Raw genomic sequence first — 23289 nt, 5'->3', positions numbered from 1 at the left:
TAAAAGAAGAAGGAAAGAACTTTTATTTCGAAAGTTTTCCATGGAATCTTCAGTGACGTTAAAAAGTTATATAATATTTGTAGAGGTCATATGAGTCTGTATATTAATGTTTTATTCCATTTATTATATGACGGGACATTCTAACTACAATGAAAGATTACAGATTTCAATCGTGTCTATTAAACGCTATTTCAAACATTGGTAAAAAATATAAGCTAGGTTGGTCCTCGGTTATTATGCTGACCGAAGGCCAAGCAAATCTTCCATTACGAATGGCAGCGAAACACGCTTTATATAGTGTTTTTTTTATTTTTTTTTAAATTGTAAGCATAATATAGCATTATCTCATAACTCTGATTCATTTCATATATAGCCTTTGGACGCCAATGTACTTTTATCTATGAAGCAGTATTTTTTTTTCACGAACTCTATTATGTGAAGAACAAAATGTTCTGTGGTATATATATCGTTTAAAATTTCCTACTCGATACTTTCTTTCTTTTTCCTTCGTACTCTCAATTATTTACCTGACTTATAATATCAAGTAAATGCAAAACGTTGGCACAGTAACAATTTTTATACAAACTGTGTATACGACTGTTTCGCGGTATCAAATGTAACTCGAAAGCATTTATATCGTGACTTTTTAGGGAGTCAACGCCTCGTCTAATTAATGATGGATCAGTTTTGCCGGCTTCGATGAAAGCAAATTTTCGCATGCGGTTTCTAATGTGTGGAACGATAAGCGATTTTCTAAGATAACGCTGACGAGATGTTACGGAAGAAGAATTCCAAATTAATGGAAATCCTCGCTTCGTTGACATTACTATTGACTTTTATACGCATACACAGGTGTATGAAAAAAAAAAAAGATTTGTAATTATAATTATTCGTCTAAAGTGTTGAGCATGTGTAATACACTGTTATCCACTTCCGTCACGAAATACGTTGCATTCCTAAAGATACACGGATTAAGAGGTCCTGACGAAAGTACGCGTCAAAACAAAATCGAAACAATCGGAAAATTTCAAAACTAATTTATGTAGTAAATAATCTCCCCTCCCCCCCCTCCTTTTGTTATTCGAAATTGGATATTATTTTATTTTCTTGAAGCCTACATTAACTTTGAAGTTATTTTATAATTGATATCCGATCTCCCGATAAAAGATAAAAAATTGATTTCCCACGATGGATCTTCGCCTGATCTCTTTTAAACCGCGTGATTCCGTGCAGGAATTCCGACCCCTCTCCGATGATCTTGCGCATCAAAATGCAATTAAACGTGTGTACTTAATCGCTAGATACTTTCATCATTTCCGAATTATTTAAATGATCCCTCGGCCTATACTAATAGGATCGTAAAGCAGGTGTGAACGTACAGGCGCATAGCTCGGATTCCTGGACCCGGAAGTAAGATTTGTGGTGGACCTATTTAGAGATAAGCCTCTCCAAAATTATATATATATGTATATATATATATATCTAGCTTTTTAATATTATATCTTTATGTCAAGATATGTCATAATGCGAAATTTTGTTAGTAACTAATATTTAAATTGCGATAATCATGTATGTGTGCATATGTGCGTGTGTGTAATATAAAAAAAAATCGATTCAGATGAGGTCCTTCGCTCAGCGAACAAAATTCCATTAAGTATACTTTCGCTCGTCTTATTTTGTTTCAATGTTCCTGAAAACGTATCTTTTACGCAGCCACGCAAAATTTGAAGCCTCAAGTAAATAACGACAATGCTGGTCCAGTATGCCGGCCAGTTAAAGCTCGTATAACGTTCTGTCTCTCATGACGCCATATCATTCCGCGATCGCGGACGATCGTGAATTCGCGGAATTCGCTCGTCTCGATTGATTGCGAAAAGAATGCGAGAGGAATGCACATAGGCCCGCCGTTATTGTTACATGTATGAGCGCTGAATGCGCATTTCTGAGCTTTGACGAAGAGATCACGTGTTCGCCGCCGTAAGATGAGACCACATTTAACGTCAAACGCGTATCGGCACAGAACGGAGGATAAGTAAAAAGAAAATATATAACTTATCGCATTAATTAAACGTATGCGACAGTACAAACGGTACAAAATGGTGTAAACCGCAGTACAAAATTTTCTTATATCATAAATAATAGGAACTCACATATCAGCGTTTCAGATACGACAGCTGAATATAATAGAATTATACCTCGATCGCGTCTTAAAGATTCTACCAAGAATAAAGTATAAAGAAATTATATTTTCGACGTTAGATAAACGATATGTGAGATCACGTTCGTTCACTTTCATATGTCCGAGAGGATATGTATCCATTTGGCATTAATGACTACAGCCACGTCCTTTTTCCACTCGTACGACCGTAACAATGGTGTCTCGCGTGAATAAATCTCTCGTTACGTCCATACATCTCGGTCTCCGATAATTATCAAGAATAATATTGCAGACAAATGTTACGGGGACAGGAGCTCTTTTATTGCTATCTTTTTTTTTTTAATTCTGTGTCCATATATGTCCCTTCGGTGGTGGTATTCTTCTTGATTAACGACGGGAAATATCACATCATGCAACAATCTGTAAAAAGCTCCTTTAATTAATCCTCTCTAGATGGGATTTTTTGACGATGGAATATTGATTCCATTTATCGAAACTGAATTATAGCTCGTGCATTTTTTTTATCCTTTACATTTTCGAGACTTAATTAGAATGACGGTTAAGCTGGAAAAAATAGAGGAAGAAGTTCTTTTAAAGTTCCAAAGAATTTAATAAACCGGAAATCCAAAATTAGATTTCTACTGTTTTGATGAGTCAAATTTACGCCTTGCGTATCGCGAATCGCGAAATCCGTCTGCTGATTATAACTTCGTGGACCTAAGTTAAAGTTTGCGGCTTGCCTTTCATCGACTACTACTCCGAATCGCGAGAGATTATTCCTCTTTCTTTCTAATACGAATTCCTTTCGTGCCAAGTCATAGAAGATCGATACGATACTCTACGGTGATAATGTGTATAATTCGTACGAGACGTCTTTTCTCGCTTCGTCAACTTTACCGAGAACTACGTAGACTCCGCTGCAGGCGGGGGGGGGGGAAGATGGCAAAGAAGAAAGACCTCTCGATAGAAAGCCGTACAGCGGTAAGCTCGCGCGTGAATACAATAGTCGTTTTCTCGTCGTTGCGTCGCCTCGGAGAATCTATAGGAGCAGAAGCGCGGAAACGATCGTCGAAGAATCGGAAGGGGCTGGAAGTATAGGCTCATCGGAAGAGGTTTGTCGAGAACAGGAAGACGAACAGCAGCAGCGCCGAGAGCCGGGACACCCCGACGACGCCCGAGCCCAGGTTGTCCTGGATCACGTTGTCGTGGCATCGCGCGACCAGGTCGAAGTCGACGACGTTCATGGGCTTGCCGTTGTACTCGAACGGCGAGATGCAGTAGTTACGGCGCTGGAACTCGACGCTGTCGCCGCGGGCGAAGTCGCTCTCGAGGACGTTGTGCGCCTGGCAGTCGCATGGGAAGTGATTATCGATCGCGCTGACCGTGGCCACCTCGAGGACGACGTCCCTGGCGTGACGCGGCGCCTCCAGCACGTGATTACCGTGGAAGCGCAGGACCTCGATGTAGTTCTCGTGGCGCAGGTGGAGACGCTCGATCAGATCGACCTTGTTGTTGAGCACGTTGAGGCGGCCGACGTGCGCGAGGCCGGCGAACGCGTTCCTCCGCACCACGCCGAGGTCGCTCTCCTGGATGTAGATCGAGTGCACGTGCGAGAGGCCGCGGAAGGTGTAGGCCTGCAGCCCGGACAGGTCCATGTAGCTGAGCTTGAGCTGGCCGACGTGCTGGAGGCCGTCGAAGGCGTCCTGCTCGATCGTGCGGATGCCGGACGGGAAGATGAGATTGTTGACGTTGGTCAGGCCGGCGAACGCGTGGCTGCGGATCGTAAGCAGCGGATTGTTGCTCAGCAGGATCACGTTCACGTTCGACGTGCCGGCGAACGAGTAGCCCTCGACGTAGCGGATCTTGTTGTTCGCCAGCAGCAGCACCGAGACGTTCTGCAGCGCGGCGAACGAGAACTTCTCGATGCACGGCAGCGGGGTGTGCTGGATCGAGAGCTCGCGGAGCCGGTTCAGGCCGCGAAACGCGAACGGCCGGATGGAGGAGATGTTGTTGCCGTCGAGGGTGAGCTTACGTAGGACCCGGAGACCGGCGAACGCGTCGCCCTTTATCACCGGGAAGTTGTTCTTCGTCAGCGACAGCTCCTCCACGGTCTCCGGCAGGTGCTGCGTCGGGATGTCCTCGAGGCCGCCTGTATTGCAGAGTACCTGTAACGGAACGTTTTATTTCTCAGAAAGAGCGCACAAAAGACGATAACCGGACATGGAAATCGTTTAATTACTGTCCGTTCTGACATTTAGGTATAAAAGATAAAAGTTAGGTATAATAACATTTAAATCGTACACTATTAAATTTCTAATGCCAAATTATACTCAGCTTGAGTCGTTTTTAATTATTCCTATAGGTCGCCACTATTTCTACTCAGTATGTCGTTAATTTAGAATTAAAATAATACTATTTTGTATTAAAATAATAAATTTCGACACACATATGGTAATTAAGAATAATAAAATGTTATTTAGAGATATACGTTTCAATTTCATTCTTTAATATTTAATAATGTACGAAATGCCATTTTGGATTATCGCGGGGATTTCGTTTCCGGGTTCGGAGACCTCGAACGTTTCATTTAAAGACCGCGACCTCTTTTCCGAGAATTTCCGAGAAACGACGAATATGCCGCTTACACTTTCTTCCCTCCTCTCTCTTTTCTTAAACGATTTATAGATGATTATAATAAAAGAAAAACCGTATTCTGACGAAATTAAGATACCTGTTTCGGAGAAAGGCAAATGCATTCTGGTGGACAGTCCCGGCTTCTCGTCGTAGTGATCTCCAAGTCGGAGGTATACGTCAAGTCCACTGCTGCTATGCATAGCAGGTAGTAAATGCAGATCTGGGAAGTTAAACAGTTATATGAAGTACGTGAAGAATCCTGTATATCTATTCATATGTCGAGCACATCGCAGGTATACCGTCTTAACTTTAAATCCGATAGATTCACATCTCCCCGAGAAAATAGGGAAAAAATCTCAAGAATAGACAAAAGGGATAAATCAAAACTGCAACGATAGATAACGTGCAAACTTTACTATAATAACAGCGAGAGGAAAAAAAACAGAAAAAAGCTTGTACGAAATAAGAAAAATATTTACTTATTTTTGAGTAGAAAATGTTAAATACTTGACATCATAATCGTTAATTAAAAAACAGCTCTATATTTTTCGTAGTTAATTTAATTATGACTGCGTGACACGTCGGTCATTAGGTTGGTGCGTATTTATCAACTGTACAACGGAAGTTGGAGCAAAATTGAAGCAAAATTGTGTCAATAAATATCGATATATTAATTCCTTCACTTCATTTAGAGAGAAATTTTTCAATCTCCCCTTCCGGCTTTCCGAATTCGATCCAACACCACAGCCCGAATGAAAATACGACGAGACCGTGTCCTCTCGCACCAACCTAACTGCATTTATCTACCCGAGTATCACGCTAGCGTCAGATCGCGAGGCATACCGGACGGCGCGAACGCATGCAAACGCATGAGACGCGGTGCGTATGCACCGCGACCGCCGCCGCATGCCGGGCTGCGTACCTGCGTCCTGCGATACATCAATCCCGGGATTTTTACGGCGCATGCCTCGGCATATCCGGGGTGAGAACGTCACGCGAGGCGATGTGGGCGAGAGATGTGTGTGTGTATATATATATATATATATATATATACAGATAATATATATATATATATATAGGAATATATATGGCTAGGGGTGAAACGAGGCCATCGCCGACGGAGAGTGTCGCACGACGCGTAGCACAACGCACCAGCGGCCGCCGGGGTTTTTTTCCTCTTCCACCCCCCGTGGAGTGCCCACCCGCGAGAACCCACGCACGCACCCTCTCGCGCACTCACACCCTCACGCACCCCACGCACGCACGAACGCACGCACTCACGCGTGCGTATCTGCCCGCGCGCGAATCTCCGCGTTCGATTTGCCCTCCTCTCCGTTCTCTTTCTCACGCGGAAACGTTCCACGACGGCCGCACGACGCGCGAGATGCGGCACCACCGCGATGACAAGGACTCGGACGAGGACGTAGACGACGACGTGGAGGACGACGACGACGACGACGACGACGACGACGACGACGACGACGACGAGCGGGCGGAGCGAGATTTCAGCATCCGCGCGCGCGGCCGCGTTCGCCGGCTGGGCTCGGAGCTTTATTTCTCCTCGGTCACCCTCTCGGCAACCTCGGGGCCCCCCTCGTCCTGCCACCCACTTTCCCGAACCCCCTGCCGCCGCGCCGTCCGAAGACTCAAGCGCACTGCGCAAGCCCCATAATTATTCTCCCCGCGCGCGTATCGAGGAATGAGGCTTATTAGCGGGAGGTAACTGTGTTTCTCCCTGTCTATCCTTTTCCCTCCCGTCTTCCCCGTTTCTCTCCCCCTTTCCCTCTTGCGCCGGGGTAACCCCCGTAATCCCTGCCGGGAACCCGAAAACTGTGCCGCGAGAGTGCCATGCACACGCGAGTCATTTAGGGCTTACTCGACGCACCTGATGCTTTTCGGAAGATTCGATTAAAGCTCGCACCTCGCACCATTCTCCGTGTTTCCCCCTCGCTCATAATTCCGCGAAATTAGTTTTCCGATCGTTCGTGTACGTTCTTGTTTACTTACTGACTTAATTCCAAATTAATCACCGCGATTTCGTTTCCAGTTATTTGATTTCTCTCCCTCGCTATTTGAATTGACGAATTTTATTATCAGGGCTTCTATTATTTAATTGTGAATTTCAGTTTCCTCTTTTATCGGTCTTTTTAAAGATAATACATAAGAAATGTATAAGCGCTTGAAAAAAGTAGGTATGTAGGTGCACGCTTAAATTGCGCTTTGCGGAGGCATCTGCGAGAAAGAGTGACGTCACAGATAGTTCAACGTCATTAAACAATTTACCTTTTTTTTTTTTCTGATTCCGCTTCCTCCATTGTCAGCCGCAGGATACAACTAAAAAGGAAATTTCACGCGACACCCTGTAGAAGAATTATCGCATTACGCTATATGACCGTAGGACTTCGAAATGCCTCGATCCGCCATTGCGCGCGCGCGTGACCACATACACACACACGTGAGGATGTACACACGTGTACAGCAATACACACACACGTACACGTATACGTGATACGAAACGATCGGTATTGCGGGGCACGCTGCGGATCACTGAGCTCGACATACCCACGCATGTATGTACGCTCTAATCAAGGTAAACTTAATTAACGGCACTGATTAATAAGCGACAACGGGGTATAAGATTATATGGTTTATTTTGTAACAAACTTGCACAATTATTGATAACATACATTTCGTGGCAGCAAGTGTGTAAATATATAATATATATAATATATATAATATATATATATTATATTATATGCACAAATAAAATGTTTTTTTTTCAGATATATATATATATATATAATATATATATATATACGCGCATTATATATACGTGGGCGCGCATTGTGCGTGTGCGTGTGAGTCAACATAGTAAAAAAAAATCAGTCTTACAATCAGTCTTACATCGCTAGTTGTTAAAGGTGGCGTCGTCCGCTCGTGACTATTTACAATTGTACGGGTAAACGGACAGTGGAAAGATCAAACGTCACGGTAAAGTATAATTGTAATTTTCGCTGAATTGTTTCACAAAACGTGGCGATGGCATGGCTGACGACAAACAGTACAAAATCAATGCTAACATAATTAACTTGAAAAAAATGTCATTTTCGGTCGCGGGCTAGATTTGATAGCCTAATAATAGTATTCTGTGAATTTTGTATACTCTTTCTCATGAAGTTTTTAGTAGACTGCGCCCCAACTTGTCGGTCCTTTTTAAAACACAGCTTCTTGTTGGAACAGAGTAAAGTTGGAACGGTAAAATAACAAGGAGCTGCGTCTTAAAAGACTGACAAATCGGCGCGCAGTCGGAAAAGGTATACAAAATTCGCAGAGAAGTGTTATCATTAGGCTACCAAGACCGAAAGTGGCATTTTAATTAATTGTAAGATTCATGTCGGTCCTGTTTCGCTTGTTATCGTTCAACGCTAATAGTTAACGCGTCGCGCTCACGTCGTAATAATTAATCAACGAATGAAGGCACGTAGTGGAAAAATACCCTCACAATGCGTGTTACCATGTTTAAGGGATGCGCGTACAGGCGCGTCGGTGCTTCGAAATACGCTCCGCAAGACACACGTGGGTTAAAATTAGATACGCCGATTATATATATAAAATGTACTCTCCTCGCATCAACGCTGCGCAATATACTCTGATAAAACTAATCGGCTCTTTAAAAAAAAAACAACGCACGTCGTATCCATACGTACGAATCGATACGTTTATAAATTTCCTTAATTACCCTACATCTTCCGCGTCTATACAAGCTGTCGCAAGTTTGATCTGCAAACCGATAGATATTTCGGTAGAGCATGTAACGTACGTTAAATGAGAGAGACGGAAAAAGAGGTCAAAACATATAAAAGAGAGAGAGAGAGAGGAATAGCTTGCGATTAACGTAGTCTCTTCTATGCGAAAAGTCACCGAAATAAGATATACATGCGTATACTTTTGGATATACCGCTTACATTTTCGTATCGCTCGACGAATATCTAATTAATGCGCGGTATACCACACGCAATCGAAGTAGAATTTATTAAAGCTTAACAATAACGTATTTTTACTTGCTGCTTGTACTATTGTACTTATAGTGCACTCTGTAATCGGTATAAAAAAAAATAATAATAATGCGTATCGATAACAATGACTATAAAGTAATATACGCACTCTTAAATAAAATAAAACATAATATAATAGAGCTTCAAGTTGCCTTACGTAATACATTAACGGTGGCAATTTAACTTCGAAGATCTTCGACATTTCGGATCTATGTTATAAAATAGTGGTGCATTTGATCACATGGCTGGCAGGTACTGCATTATCATGCATTATTTCATACACATTCTGTAAATATCTCTCCTCACGCTATAAAAATTCTATTGTGATAAATATGGAATGACTTACATATATATTGAGGTAGTATTGCTGGAAGTAGCTTTGGTCTGCGTTTAGGGAGACAAAGTATCGACGAAAAATTATCAAGCATTAACCCTAGCTGTTCGTCCGTTCTCCATTCGCGTTTTTTTTTTTTTTTAGCATATTCGAGTTTGAATGAAACGTGCTACACGATTGCAATGTAATAATTATTTATATCTTGCATCTCGAAAACCGCTAGGTAAAAAGGTAAAAAGGTAAAATTTAACTTTTGCACTCTTCAACATTTTCGGTATTGTAGGTATAGATCTATAAATAATCTGCCTCTCTTAGAATATAGAAAACCTGTCTGTTTGATTGATTGCAAATTGAAATTTCCTCGATACTTTGCCTCGATAGGTTTGAGTATTTCGATAATCGGCATGTATATAGGTATATAGATATCAAATCTGCATTTTATCAGTCTTACATTAATGAACACGTAGTTTACATGAGGTATTTCGTTATTATCATTACTGCTGATATGCTTGAGCAATATTGCAATCGTATCCCGGAACTGTGGTCAGTAACGATCAAATACAACGAAGTACTTACAATTGCTAACAAATTAACAGCGACCGACGTCTTGATTGTTAAATGATAAATAATACGAAATAATACGAGGTTCATGAATGAAATGATAGGTCAGCAAATATGCAAGTGGCAAACCGAGATCTATCATCATAGAAAGTATTTCCATTGCTTGCATTTATTGCTCTGTGGCACGTTATCATTATAAAATATCCCACCACTATTGAATGATTTTCATCTCGTCACGCGATAATGAATAGAGAAGAGGACACCTTGTACATAGCGTCAGATTTCGTTCATGGACTTCGTATTATTTCGCTGTCAATTTGTTAAAGCTTTAATGCTATTACACAAGTGTGCCGCACAAACGAATATGTCGCAAGACAAAAAAAAATTTCCCAAATGATGTGCGGTATATAATACCAATTACAGATGTATTTATCTTACCTAATAATTTTACAGATATTTTTGAACGAAGTTTCAAGATATTTTTTTAAATCTGTTTTTTTCTTATCTTATGTCTTTTCACATATTTTTTTTCTCATCGTCGTTCGTGTTGAAAACTCCAAAGTGAACATTGGCTGGCGACACGTTCTTTTGTGCAAACCATTGCTTTAAACCGTAAATTTTAAAGAGTTTCAGACGAATATACCTTATAGGCTAGCACTAAACTATGCGCGAATCGCGAATCACGAACAACGAATCAATAAATTTGCAATAATTAACAGCTTTATCGTTACTTTACTTTTTTAAAATGATCATGCGCATTATGATTAGTTAGATCTTATTTGCGAACAAGCTAAAACAGGAATAAATACATTTACGTTCGCCTGCTGTATCAAAATGCATATCCGAAGAACTAAGATAAAACATCCCAGCAAAGTGTTATCAGTAGGCTAGCAATCTGTTTACCAGCAGATTCGAGTAAAATATAAGTAGATTGTCAATTACGTCCGCGTTAATCTCGTGTTCTGCCAATGGAACTTGCTGACAGAATCTGACGGCAATAATCTGCCAGAAGAAACCGGGCAGAAAATCTGTCATTTCGTTGAATTCATAAAATAAAATGCATCATTTAAATGATTATGATTAATAATTTTATTTAATGATTAAATGATTATGATAATGAAATGGTAGATACTGCTCGGTTTCTCTACAGTCGATATGCTAATCACATTCATATTCCGCCAATATTGTCCGCATATGTTCTGCCGATCGAATTTGTGACAGATACTCTGCAAAATCTGTTTTCGACTCTATCTGGGATGAAAATACACATTCGGTAAAGAAATATACGAGAGAAAAATTCTTCTGCAACTATATACGACGGATAGAGTGATAAGATGCGAGTAATAAGGAGCTCAACATTAAAATAAATTTATCGCAGTTTGTTGGAGAAACAGAAATTAAGGAAATTAATGAGAACTATGTAAAAATGGCTATTTTGAAATGCCTAATTGACTTTCTCGTTATCGCATATTATAACTTTACGAAGTTCAGTGTATGGAGAAAAAGAAAAAAGGCAAAATATATCTAAAGCGAGACAATTTTAATTTTGAAAAGCAACTCAACTACTCGTATCTTATTACTCTCGTTTCTAAGGCCGCAAAAGTTAGCTGTAGTCGCAGCAGTCGTTACTATCAAGCCCTGCTTCCTGCGCCTCGTCTTTAATCGCGACCGATGTAGTGGACGGCGGTATTATCACCGGAACGTCGGATTTGCGACTCACCGACAGATCTTCTACTTGATCATCCAGGTCCTGCTGTTGCTGATGCTGCTGCTGCTGCTGTTTCTGCTTAGAGCAGCGTATCACCGGACTCGCGCTGCAACGGGTCATCGAGTCTGACATTGAGTCGCGGTCCTGCGACGTATCCTTCGTTGCCTTCGCATAGGTCGTCTCAAAAACTGCGGCGGCACTAGTGCCGGCCAAACTCTCGATGACGTTGATGTTACTGCTGCCGCTCTCGTTCTCATTCTCGGACAGGGCATTAACACCGCCGCGGTTGTTGTCGTATAGAGCGCCGTTCGCATTGGCACCGATCCCGTACGGGAAGCAGGCCGTGCTACCACCGTTGCTCGTCGAGCGCCTGAACGGCCGCGACGTCGGGATGCCGAGCTTTTTCACCTTGTCGTAAAGCGTACGCGATGGCACCCCGTATCTTCGCGCCGCCGCGACGGCGCTCATCCCCGTCTTCACCGCCTCGATCGCCGACAGGATGTCTTCTCGGGTGTACTGCTTATAGCGTTTCCACTCTGGTTTTTGCGGCACGCAGTCCGGAGCAGCTACGATAAATCGGTAAAATGTAGTCGTTACGATATCTAAAATTTATCGAGGTATGCAAAATTTTAATATCATTATAATACTAAAGTATAAAAATTGGATATGTGCGGTGTAGCTAAAAACAGATGGAATTTTCGTAACGGGGAATACAAGCTAGCTTAATATCCTGAATCGCGACATTATTCTCCGCTGCGAATTTTATAGTAAAAACATATTACACGTGTTATAATAATCTTATTAATATTATATAATATAATTATGATGTATAAAATAACATAATGATATTATATATTATTAATAAAAAAAATAATTTTTCATTTTCGTGTGATTATTAAACTATAAATACTTCGTTTACCTTCAGTATTCACGTTAGTAGTTCTTCTAACGCTATCATCTGCCTCTGAGTTTTGTTCGCACGACGTAAGAGGTAAATTTGTGGATGGCGTTATACTTCGTAGATATTGGGAATATACAGTGTATAACTTAAAAAAATCCGTATCTGCGATCCCTGATATGCTATTTGACGTGCTATCGCTACCTGTATTTCTCACGGTATCCCCGCCGTACGACTGCGGGGACGGTTGTCTCTCATCCTCGTCCATGTAGGAAACGTCGGCGTGGACGGCCTCGCCGTGGGACAGGTCGTTGCTGCGGCGATTGTCGCTGTCGTTCGCGGATCCGTTGCTGCTCGCGTTGCGATAGTGCACCGACTCGTGGCTGTCCGGCTGCAGCAGCGGCATCGTCTGCGAACTGTCAACGTGAGCCTGGCCGAGCACCGTGCGCAAGATCGGCGTGTCGTGGTTCATCAGCAGGGCTGACGACGACGGCTGCATCATCGGCTTCCGGCGTTTGAGCGGCGAGGTCTCGATACCGTTGTCGTACCCGCCGGCGCCGGGGCCGCCAACGAGGACGGAGGAGGAGAGCGACGTCGGGAGCTGATGACCCGCGCCCGCGGAGTGCAACGGAAGCGGCCACGTAATCGGCAACGAGCCCGCGAGGGGATGACTTTGAACGCGGTCGAGCGAGACCGCGGATTTCCCGTAAAGGCCGGAGTAGCCGCCGGTGGAGTGCGGCGGTGACGAGTGGCTGCCACCGCCGCTGCCACCGCCGGTGCTCGTGCTGATAGCCGGCGGCGGCGATATCGACGGGTCCATCGACGTATCCTCGCGGCGAAGGTCGCGCGCCGTGTTGCTCTGATTGCCGTGCTCCTCCACCAGGCCCTTCACCTTCAGCACCTGCGCGATCTTTAGCAGATCGGGTAGCTGATTCTGCGCGACGTTCACCTCGCCGCGATACATGTACTCCAGTATCGCCTGTATCTCCGGAAACCCAGCGTCCTTGAGAATTATTATCGGATGCTGGTCCTGCAGGCCGTGGAACAGATTCTGGAAGTACGTCGAGCACGCGGCCAGCACGATCTTATGACACTTGACCGTCCTACCGCTTTCCGCGGCGATGGTGACATCGGTGAACGCCTCGTTGTGCAGCAGCTGCTCGAAGACGGACAGCAGGTTCGAGCGATGATTGTTCCATCGTAGGCAGTACTGTTGAGAGGTAGTCATGGTGTCCGGGATGATTGTCTATCTGCGTTTGGGACCTGCGGCAAACGCACACTCCTGTTCAAAGACACGCTCTCGACTGCAGTTCGACCATCTCTGTCGAGGGACAAGACAGAAATCCTGTTTGCCACGCGAATTCTCCCCACCCTGGTGCCAGAGTGAGTTTCCTGCCTGTGGCGTTATGATTCATATAGGAAATATCCAAAAATGGTCGGAAAATAAAAGTATCCGAATTTATCTAGCGATAAGGACTCTCGTGCTAGGGATCAAAGTTCATAGATGCATTAGCTCGTCATTTGCACGCGACGCTTCTTCTCTCTCCGGCAATGGGAATTAAAACAACGAAAATGCCATTCGTATCGATATCGAATTGACGGGATTATCAGATAGAAGCGATTAAAACTGAGACGATTTCAGCGTCGACCTTGTGCGAATAGAAATAATGTCGAAAATTGGGAAAAATTGTATAAAAATTTACAAAACTTTCACAAAAGAACAATCCCGCGTTTGTCGAGAAATTTACGACACGATCGTATAATTTTGTTACCTTGACTATTAATGATATTCGCAAATTAAAGTGAATCTTTCTTTTGTTTTTAACATAATCCAAGTTTGAAAGAATGTATGAAATAGTTATATAAAAAAATACACGTTTGTACACATTTCTTATACATATAATGTCTAATATTATCTAGAGATTCATAATAATCTATATTAGACGAAACATCTCTCCACAGGATTAGATAAGGTTACGAAACGGAAATGGATCTGCATCAATTGCATTTCAGGACGATCACGTTCCGAATGTTTCATTCTACGAATAATAATGCTTGGCCATTAATAGACGCCTGCGGTAAAAATAATTCTATTTTCTCCTGCATAACATTCCTCTCGCTGATCTACCTTAGTCATTCCAAATAGATCAGTCCCGAGTAGTCCCGACGCTGTTTTCGAAACTCGCGTGGCAAAAGATTAGGTATCTTAAGGTCCGAAAGCGATTAGAAAAAGTCTGTACAAATACGAACTAGAAAATGACCACGATAATAAAGATACGATAAGACTGGCGAGACGTCGCAAAATATTTACATTGTGTGTCGAAAGAGCATTCTATTGTATTCAACAGAAATATTCAAATGTAGGTAATTGTAAAAGTTTTCCCAACCAAGTATAATTATTTCGTGTATCAAACCTATATGTGTAGAATAATAGAAAATCTTACAGTCGCTTTAGAATCGTGATTACTGAAACAGCTAGTAGTATATATAACAATACTACGCTAATGTTTTAATGCGTAATACTGTATTGCAACATCACACCCGAGCTTATTGTCAATAAAATTGCCCTACGCGAATGAAATTGTAACGCGTTACATCCGCTTTACATCTGCAGTAAATGCAGTTCCTAATAATTGCAACTTTTGCCGATTCCTGAAATTTGATTGTCATTTTCGTACGCGAAACATAAAAATGGTTGAGCCATTGTCGAGCTGTATTTGGAAATTTCCTTAACCCTTACCGTTGGCCGTTTACAGCATAGCGCACGGCCATGAAAGTTTCAAGGCAAAGAGTCAGCGTGAAAGTGGTGAAAAAAATAAACCCAACCGTTATTTCTCCGTAAGCCTTCTTTATATATTTAAGATAAAAGAACTGAGTTGCTGGGTTACAAAGTAACTGGCTCTGCTGATCTATTTATGAATAATATTTCATATCCCGCGTCGATCTTACTGCCGATTGTTCGTAAACACTTTCAAAAGGTTCTGTAAATTTCGGCAAACGCAGCGCGCATTCGAAATCTCTAAAATTACATGATTTTTTTCTACTTCGAGCAGATTTTTTTATACAAGTGACGAAAAAGTGATGTTTCTTAATGCAGGGTTTCGCCGAGCGCAAAGCTTCGCTTGCAAGGATTGATACGAGTTTCTCTTGGTTTCTTTTAATGGCTTTACTTTTACACTATTCATCTCCAGATATACCTGCGTAATTTACTTTTGATACAATATACATACAAATATACAACTCAAAGAATATTTATTCATTTATTTTATTTTCTCCCTCTGGGTTCGTCATTTTAGATTTATCCTATCGCAGGTCTGTCACTTTTCCGCTACCTATTTTTACCCTTGTAAATGATTGAGATAATGAGAAAAAAAAATGAAACGATCGATGTTTCGTAGCTGGGGTGAGATCGCGCCGCGAGGGGAAAAGCCAGTCGATATTTGCATTTCTCGCGTAGGGTGAGTTAAGCGCTCTCACCGACTTCTAGCTTCATCAGTCGGTCGACCCAGTAAGAATTAGGAACGAGCACGACGATAACAAGATGATAAGAAAACCGTAAACCGAAATGTTGCATACGTGGAAGCGATTACGACGTCCGCGTCTAACGATGCCAAGGAGCTACGAATGAAAACATTTTGACGTAATCTGGTCGACCTGTAAATTATCCTCGACCGATCTACTGGCCCAACGAAATTTAAGCTTGCGAAAAAAGCTCGCGAGGGAAAGGGAGATAAAAGAAAAAATTGTCAGCGACAGAGAACGGCGAGCGATCTACAAACGAAAACCAGCTGATCTATAACGATCCAATAACTTCTCACTTTAAGTGGAAAAAAAATCTTTTCGTAGGCGGAAATGTGCATTAGTGCAGCGATGCAGAAATGTTAGAATCAGATAGGCGAGAATGCGTTTAAAGAATTGATAAAATTGATAAAAAGAACATCTTCGATCACCGATCTCTCTTATCTGTTGCTCCAAACGTTTTAATGGTCTGTGTGTAATTTTTTAAAATAAATTGTGCAATCATGTGTTAAATTAGAAAAAATCGTTAAAATATCCCCAACACACTTTGCGCCCGGCAAACGAAAAGCAGATACAATTTGTGATTAATTCCACCCTCCCGCGAGTCGAATCGTTATAGAAGCAAAGAGGAGGAGAAAGTGCGTTGAACTTACTTGGGGACTTGATGGACTCTCCTCTCTCGCGACGGCGAAACACTGGGCGAAACACGGGGCGATCTAATAAAAGCGAGCGCAGCCGGAGAGATGCAGACCGGAGACTGACGTTCCGCTTCTTACGTCGTACGTGCTCCGGATGATTTCACGGACACGCAGGGCGCGGATAATCAAGGAATGACGGGCCCGGAACCACCTCACGGTCGTTATCAATGTCGTTGGTGCGTCGATACCAACAAAATCTTCCTCCTCTTTCCGCCCTCCGCTCCCCTCTTTTCAATCTCGTCTAGCCGCGTATCGCGAAGTGCACTTACGTATATGTATTAAACTATCGAACGCGCTTACGGGGGGGGACCCGCGGTCCTCCTTCTCCCTTCTATCGCTCGCTCTTTCCCTTCGCGCGCCTCGTATCTACCTATATGTATGTGTATAAGTGTATAAGTGCGGCGGACATGCCGCGCGCGGAGGACGCGAGTGAAAGAGGGAGAAAAAAATGGGCACGCACACACTCCGGCACGCACTCCTTATTTCACGCACAACCCACCCACCCACCCCGCCCCCCGTTGTCGATTGCACCGACGTGGAGGACCATGCGCGCTCGCACGCGAGAATGCCGCGCGTTCTCCAAGAGACGAGTGAGACCCGTCCGGGAATCAGAAAACCTCTCTTCCTGCTCGCTCGACGACCACTGACGCCGCTTGCACCATGCCGTTGGCCGTACGACTCTTCGCTCGGCCTAGCCCGTCAGTCATAGGGGTGGAAGTATACGTCCATGAGTCGCCTCCTTCTGCGTGTTAGGGCCAATGGCGTAACCTTCGCTAAGGCCACGACCACGGGGTCCCCGCCCCGTACACACAAGTTTAACGTAATTCTTCCCGCAAGGGGTAAATTAACCAAGACGGCACGGGACACGGGACCCGCGCGGGCAAGCGAGCGACGAAAATGTACCGGGGGTATACCGTGAAATTGTAGGCGCAAACGCGAGGAAAAATTTAAATCCGATGCAAATTCTTAAGCTCTTCGTCATAACTCGCCATTGACTTTTTATGGCGATTTGTGAGTCCCGGGGTCAAAGTCCGCGAGGTAGGAAAAGTTGAAGGAAAATTCGGACGCGCTTTTAAAACGGCTTGAAACAAGATGCGTTCTCCTGAAAAAGAAAGATGGAGAACGCGACATGTGTGTACGTGGAACATGTGCAGTGGGAGAGATTCCGTACCATTTTCACAAACTTATACGAAAAGGGATCGTTCCTTTTGCGGAACAGATGTTTAGGAAACTGCCTCTCGTTCGTGCGTTATTATATCTGAAAACGTTTGCTCGTATTTTGGAGAACACCGACGCTTTAATTAACACGATTAACTTTTAACTTTTAATTTGATACGTATACTAAAATCCGGAGAGAAATCAACAATATTTTCAATACATATATACCTATATATTTTTTCAATCCTAAGTTTAAACTGTACTTTCGACACATGAAAGTTTCTTCAGAAGAAATAAGAAGCACAAATACATGTCGTCTATGTAATTTTGTTTTTCACTAAGCGATCGTGCTATTTCTCGCACTGCAATCGTGTACACGAAGAATGTCATAATAAGAACATTATTGTGACCAAGCTAACGGTAGAATCATTCCCAATAAATTTAGTGTGATTAAAAGAAGATCATGTCGCACAATTACCAGATGACAGAACCAATAAGGCATTAAAATCGATATTGTAATTAAGTACAGTCTTACCCTCATAATCATTATGCTGTATTGAATCTAATACCAGGAAAAGACTTCTATTGTTTAAAAGTTGTTTACTAGAGCGTTCATTATTATAAACGCGTTAATTTTTTATTTCTTTCAAAAATAAATGTTATTTAAAATTTTTTATTTTAATAGAATGCCTAATAATTTTGGCTAATGGATCTCACATCCAAATTTCTTTCTCGTTGACTTTTCTGACGTCGCGCCGTCATTCACGGGCGAAATATGTAAAACTTACGCCTTTGTAAGTTATGCGTGTGTGATAGTGACGCGCGTTTCGGCGCATCGCCACACGCGTATACGCCACAGCACACGCACTTATTCGCCTATGCTCGCACTATCGGCCAATCACGCGGCTCCTAGGCCAATATCCTGCGGGATATATCACGCGCGCGTACACGCGGCATAGGCAGGCGGGCGACGCGGGCGTGTCCGTGTGCGTGCGTATTTACAAACGGCGCGATGCATGGAGCCTATTCCTACACCCACGTCAACTTCCCGCACGAAGGGCCCTACGGTACCCAGCGATATAACGCATCCACATGCGTGCGTGAGCGCGCGCGCGCGCCCCAAGAAACGAGGGGAGGATCGTGGAAAATAAAACGAGGGAAGTACGCCTAGCCGTGTGTGTGCGTTCACGAAAATTGCGACCACGACCGAACTCCACGACGAGCCAGAGCCCGCCGTTCGCTGCCGCGTGCGTGCGGTGGGTGTACGTACGTGTATGCGTGTGTAATTTCGGCGCGTAGCCCTCGCGGGTAGCAACACGCGGGTCGACCCCGCAGCACGCATACACGCGGGCGTGCCCTACCCGAATTGGGTAACGTTACCGTGCGGGGGTTGATGGCATGACGCTTCCACTCGAGTATCGTGAGAAAATCGCAAAGTTCTGGGAGAAAGGAAAGGGCGAATGAAACGCGGAAATGCGCAGGGGGGAGGCGGCGAGCCTCTCTCCCGGACGGGTCCTTAATTAACGGATCTCCGATCCGTTAAATCCGGAGTAGATCGAAAGTGGGCAAAGCCCATGACGTTATTGTAAGGTATTTAGATTTAACTTAAAGAACTACGCAGAAAAAATTGATCTTTAATCAAGATGAATATATTCAAATCAACACAATCATTGTTTCATATAAGCAAGAATCCATAATTTCCTTAAAAGGATTTTATATTCTTGTATTTTAAAAATATTATAATTTAATTTAAATATATAATTGTCACATAAAGAGTACAATATGATTATTTTGACGATAATGTTATCTTCTTCTTTCGATTTCCTCTTCTTCATTGCAACATAATAAATTGAATCAACATTATTTGTGTTCACGTAGAGAATATTGAACTTTTAAAATAAGATCAAACTGTCTTTATCGTTATAATATGAATATTCTAGATTTAAAAATGTTATTCTCTATCCAATATTTTTTGCTTTCCATTGATAAAAATTATTTTTAAACACTAAGAATATATTTTTCTTTGTTGAATTATATATAATGCTTTGATACAAGTGATTTATCATTATTTAACGCTGTATAATCTCATTTTACGCTTTACATGCCAAAACTAAAGATATTCTCTAAATAAGAATATTTTTTTTTTCTGTGTACCTAACGTATGTTGATAACGTCGTTGGTTATGTAAACAAGAAAATAACGAAGATATATAGATTGTTTGAAGAAAGTCACGTTCTGTTTAAGCAACTACTTAAATTGTTTTTCTCTTACAATGTTAAAATATATCAGTTTGAACCCACTTCAACTGTCTCTGAGTTTGAATATGCCCAACCCGGAAGACGCCTCTTACATTATTAAAATATGCAAGTTAAAAAACAGGGAAACATTTTTGAGCACTGAGATACGTTTTATCAAATCCTGTCTGCAAATATATGTAGCGCGCATACCAATTATACGGTCTCTAAATATTAATTTATTACATGATATGATAGCATAGAATTTATTTTAAAGAATTTTTACGCCTTTCTCTCTCTTTCAAACGATGGAACTTATTATATTTATCGCGTCAAACGTCACGATATAAAAGACATAATATTAGCGAATTTCGAAGCGATGAGAGAAGAGGACCTATCACGATTGTAACATAGAATATTCATATGGCGTGTCGGATATAAAAGTCTCGGACGTGGAATTTCTTGGATTGCGTCCCTCCTCGACCGCCGCTTTCACACGAATTTTCGTTTCTGTTTGCCGTAAACCGCGTATGCAGTTGCCTGCTCGAGAATGGCCGAAAATATGCGGCATCATTCCTCTTATCTTGGGCGTGTGTCTAAAACGGAGGAAAGGCCCACGATAAAGCGGACGTTGGTCGAAGAAAATCGCTTCCACGGTCTGTACGTGCGAGAGGGAGCGCGCGCGTGTATGTGTATGCGTACGCGTATATATGTGCGCGTACGCGCGTGATACGTGCAGCGGGCGTTTTTCTCAACGCCACGACGATGACGACTCCAATGACGATTTCGTAGAGGGGATCGAGCGGACGAGGCGAAACGAAGGAAAGAAAGAGAGGGGAAAGAAGGGAGAGAGAGAGAGAGATAGAGAGACGGGAGGAAGAAAGAGGAGGTATGCGACGATGGCAAGGTGAATCTTTGTCCTGTTGCGCCATCGAAATTCTACCTTATATCCCGAGGTATACGCAGGCAGATGCGTATACAGGAACGCTATGACAACAACCGGTGCATAAGCGGGTCGGTCTGATCGCCGCAGGGTGCGCCTTTCGTACTTTGTACTCGTGACGCATCCCACGATCACGTTATGATATTTATATAGGCGCGCGGAACATCGAAATGTACGATTTCCCTACGAATCGATCTCGTACGACTGTCGTTATAGAAAATCGATTTTTTAATGCGCATATATGATCGTTGACTTATACTGGCCGGGGGGGCTGTCGCAATCGAGATAACGAGAAGGAAGTTCGTCGAGCAACTCGCGCTTTATCAATTTTAGATATATAATTGACCCTCCGTGTGCATACGTGGGTCTACGGCGTCCGAGCCGTAAATAATACCTGCTCGTGACTGTAAACTTGCAAGTCAGAAAAATATTAAATCAACGATGTTTACCAAAATGACTATAAAATCGTCAACTACAATGTAGATAGATGTTTCATAAATCTTTTCAGTTTTTTTGTAATACTTTAAGATAGGGAAAAATAGCGTCGAACGTGACAGACCCGTGTACACTCCGAAGGTATTGAAAGAAAAACGTATACAGACGGAGGATTAAGACTCGATAATTAGTTGAAAAATATGTCGTTTGTTTGGCCTTCTCAGGTCCGAAAGGAACTTTTACAAAAAAAATAGGGTTTTTACAAACAGTTCTTCCTTTTCAGTAGCTTACAATTGCGAATCGGTGTCTGAATACACGTGATGAGGAACATCTTACTGCGAATTTTTAGAGAAAACCATAAAAATTACCTGCGCTACGTGAAACACCCTTGCCTGTGTACCTTTGTCACATCTGTATTACATCGGTTTTATGTCTACCGTAAATAACATGTACGTGATCCTGAAATCGATTGACACTTTTAGAATCAGTATTCTTCAGTAAACAAAGTGAAAACCTTATCGACTAGAAAGAAGAAATAATTTGCGTCTAAAAGCTTCTATTTATCTTACTTCTTTCTGCACTTATATGACAATACATATCAGTCTATAAAAGGCAGCGTAATTAGACATACCTGGGCACAATAAGGGAAAATTTTTGACGTACGGCAAACGTCACAAATATTTGGAACATTTGTTGATAAGGACACAAGAAAAAAGTCACGTACTATCGTACCGCGCCGATAGAAAAATGTGGCGCCGACGGCAACTATTTGCTTTACAACACCTCGATGTCAATGTGTCATTCTCCCGAATTCGATGGTTATTAAGTTTCTATCTTCCGTACACTCGTAATAGGCCGTCCATTGCTACGCAATGGCGAACGATATCGTTTCTTCGGCGCAACTGCGTACAGTTGTGGACATTCACCGATACTGACGTACATAACAATGACTGAGTATTCCTTGAAATTTCATTAACTGAGAAAAGCCTCGTATCAGAGGATTTTCGCGTCCTCGAGCCGATAAGTCTAAATATATGTACTCTAGCTAGTCAGGGACTTGACTACGCTAGAAAAATCGTGAGAACTGAGAAGATAGTCGTTTTAAGTCATTATATTTGTTATTTCCTTATGCAGTTGCTAGTACATTTTATTAGCCTTAAAATATATTTATTTAATATATTTTATTTTCCTATCGAATATACAGTTATTTCTCATGAAATTTGCATCCTTAATGTAAGACAAGTCATTGATAACTTTTACACTATTTCGTGATGTAAAGTAGGGAGCGAAAACCGTATAAAAAATACTGATTTCGGATACACGCGTGGATGTACAGGTATTTATCGATCTTGTATATTAACGCTTCCTAGAGCGGGGCTCGTTAGCGCTTTTTCACGACCACTGGTCGCAATCTTCCCCGAGCTGCACCGTGACCTCCGATTCGAGATCGAATTTTTGATCGACACAAAAGTCGGCATTGCAGCTACGATCAAAATGGAAAGGGGACGAAGAAATTTTTTTCTCCTTGAGCATCCTGAAAGAGAAGGCTCCCCCTTCGTTACGGCGTTACGCCGACGAGCGAGAAGGGACGAGGTGGAAACCCTATAAAGGAAAACAGGTTCCTCATAAGCCCTGGAGTTGCTTGGTATCGCGCCGCGCCGTTGGCTTTTCGGGTTCTCGCCCTCTCTCTCTCCTCTCTCGCACTCCCCGTCTCTCTCCTTCTCGTGGGCGAGGAGTATGGAGATGCGTGCGATGTTCCCGGCTCCTTTGCGCGTCCAATGTCCATCGCGTGCGCGCGTGTACGTACGCGCGTGTGCGTACGCGCGTGCATGCACGAGCGTAACGTCGAGCGCCGTACAATCGGACGCGTAATGCCCGACGCGGAGGATATCTCGCGGCACGCGATTCGCCGATTTTCTTATTCGTCGCGTGTGGCGTGTAAATTTCTTTTACG

The 23289-nt window shown here is 42.7% G+C and overlaps 2 protein-coding genes across 4 annotated transcripts; both read right to left on the bottom strand.

Moving 5' to 3' along the window:
* Positions 1-103: 103 nt before the first annotated feature.
* Positions 104-6355, bottom strand: LOC139770537 (uncharacterized). Of its 2 annotated transcripts, none has more exons than XM_071702537.1 (3): positions 5715-6355; positions 4890-5012; positions 104-4323 (listed from the first exon to the last, which is right to left on the bottom strand). In XM_071702537.1, exons 1-3 carry the CDS (start codon positions 5730-5732, stop codon positions 3259-3261), a joined length of 1206 nt encoding a protein of 401 aa, XP_071558638.1. In that variant the 5' UTR covers positions 5733-6355; the 3' UTR covers positions 104-3258. The 2 variants fall into 2 exon arrangements, with proteins under 2 accessions (XP_071558638.1, XP_071558639.1); XM_071702538.1 differs by lacking the exon at positions 5715-6355 and adding an exon at positions 5636-5701.
* Positions 6356-7426: 1071 nt separating this feature from the next.
* On the bottom strand, positions 7427-17044 carry LOC139770535 (uncharacterized). 2 transcript variants are annotated; one of them, XM_071702534.1, is made up of 3 exons: positions 16521-17044; positions 12553-13611; positions 7427-12016 (listed from the first exon to the last, which is right to left on the bottom strand). In XM_071702534.1, exons 2-3 carry the CDS (start codon positions 13574-13576, stop codon positions 11346-11348), a joined length of 1695 nt encoding a protein of 564 aa, XP_071558635.1. In that variant the 5' UTR covers positions 13577-13611; positions 16521-17044; the 3' UTR covers positions 7427-11345. The 2 variants fall into 2 exon arrangements, with proteins under 2 accessions (XP_071558635.1, XP_071558636.1); XM_071702535.1 differs by lacking the exon at positions 16521-17044 and having other exon boundaries at positions 12553-14745.
* Between the last annotated feature and the right edge of the window lie 6245 nt (positions 17045-23289).

Source organism: Temnothorax nylanderi, unplaced genomic scaffold (assembly GCF_030848795.1).
Source record: "Temnothorax nylanderi isolate EJ_2023f unplaced genomic scaffold, tnyl_v1.0 TNYL_tig0031_pilon, whole genome shotgun sequence".
NCBI classification, from domain to species: Eukaryota; Metazoa; Arthropoda; class Insecta; order Hymenoptera; family Formicidae; genus Temnothorax; species Temnothorax nylanderi.
This window is presented reverse-complemented; position numbering and strand designations above follow the sequence as displayed.

Bases quoted from the DNA above. Each gene is read 5' to 3' on its own strand.
- LOC139770537 (XM_071702537.1), bottom strand. The intron at 4,324-4,889 runs GTATCTTAATTT...GTTCCGTTACAG, and splicing joins TTTGCCTTTCTCCGAAACAG to GTACTCTGCAATACAGGCGG.
- LOC139770535 (XM_071702534.1), bottom strand. From the start codon at position 13,576: ATGACTACCTCTCAACAGTACTGCCTACGATGGAACAATCATCGCTCG. The intron at 12,017-12,552 runs GTAGCGATAGCA...GATTTATCGTAG, and splicing joins GGATACCGTGAGAAATACAG to CTGCTCCGGACTGCGTGCCG.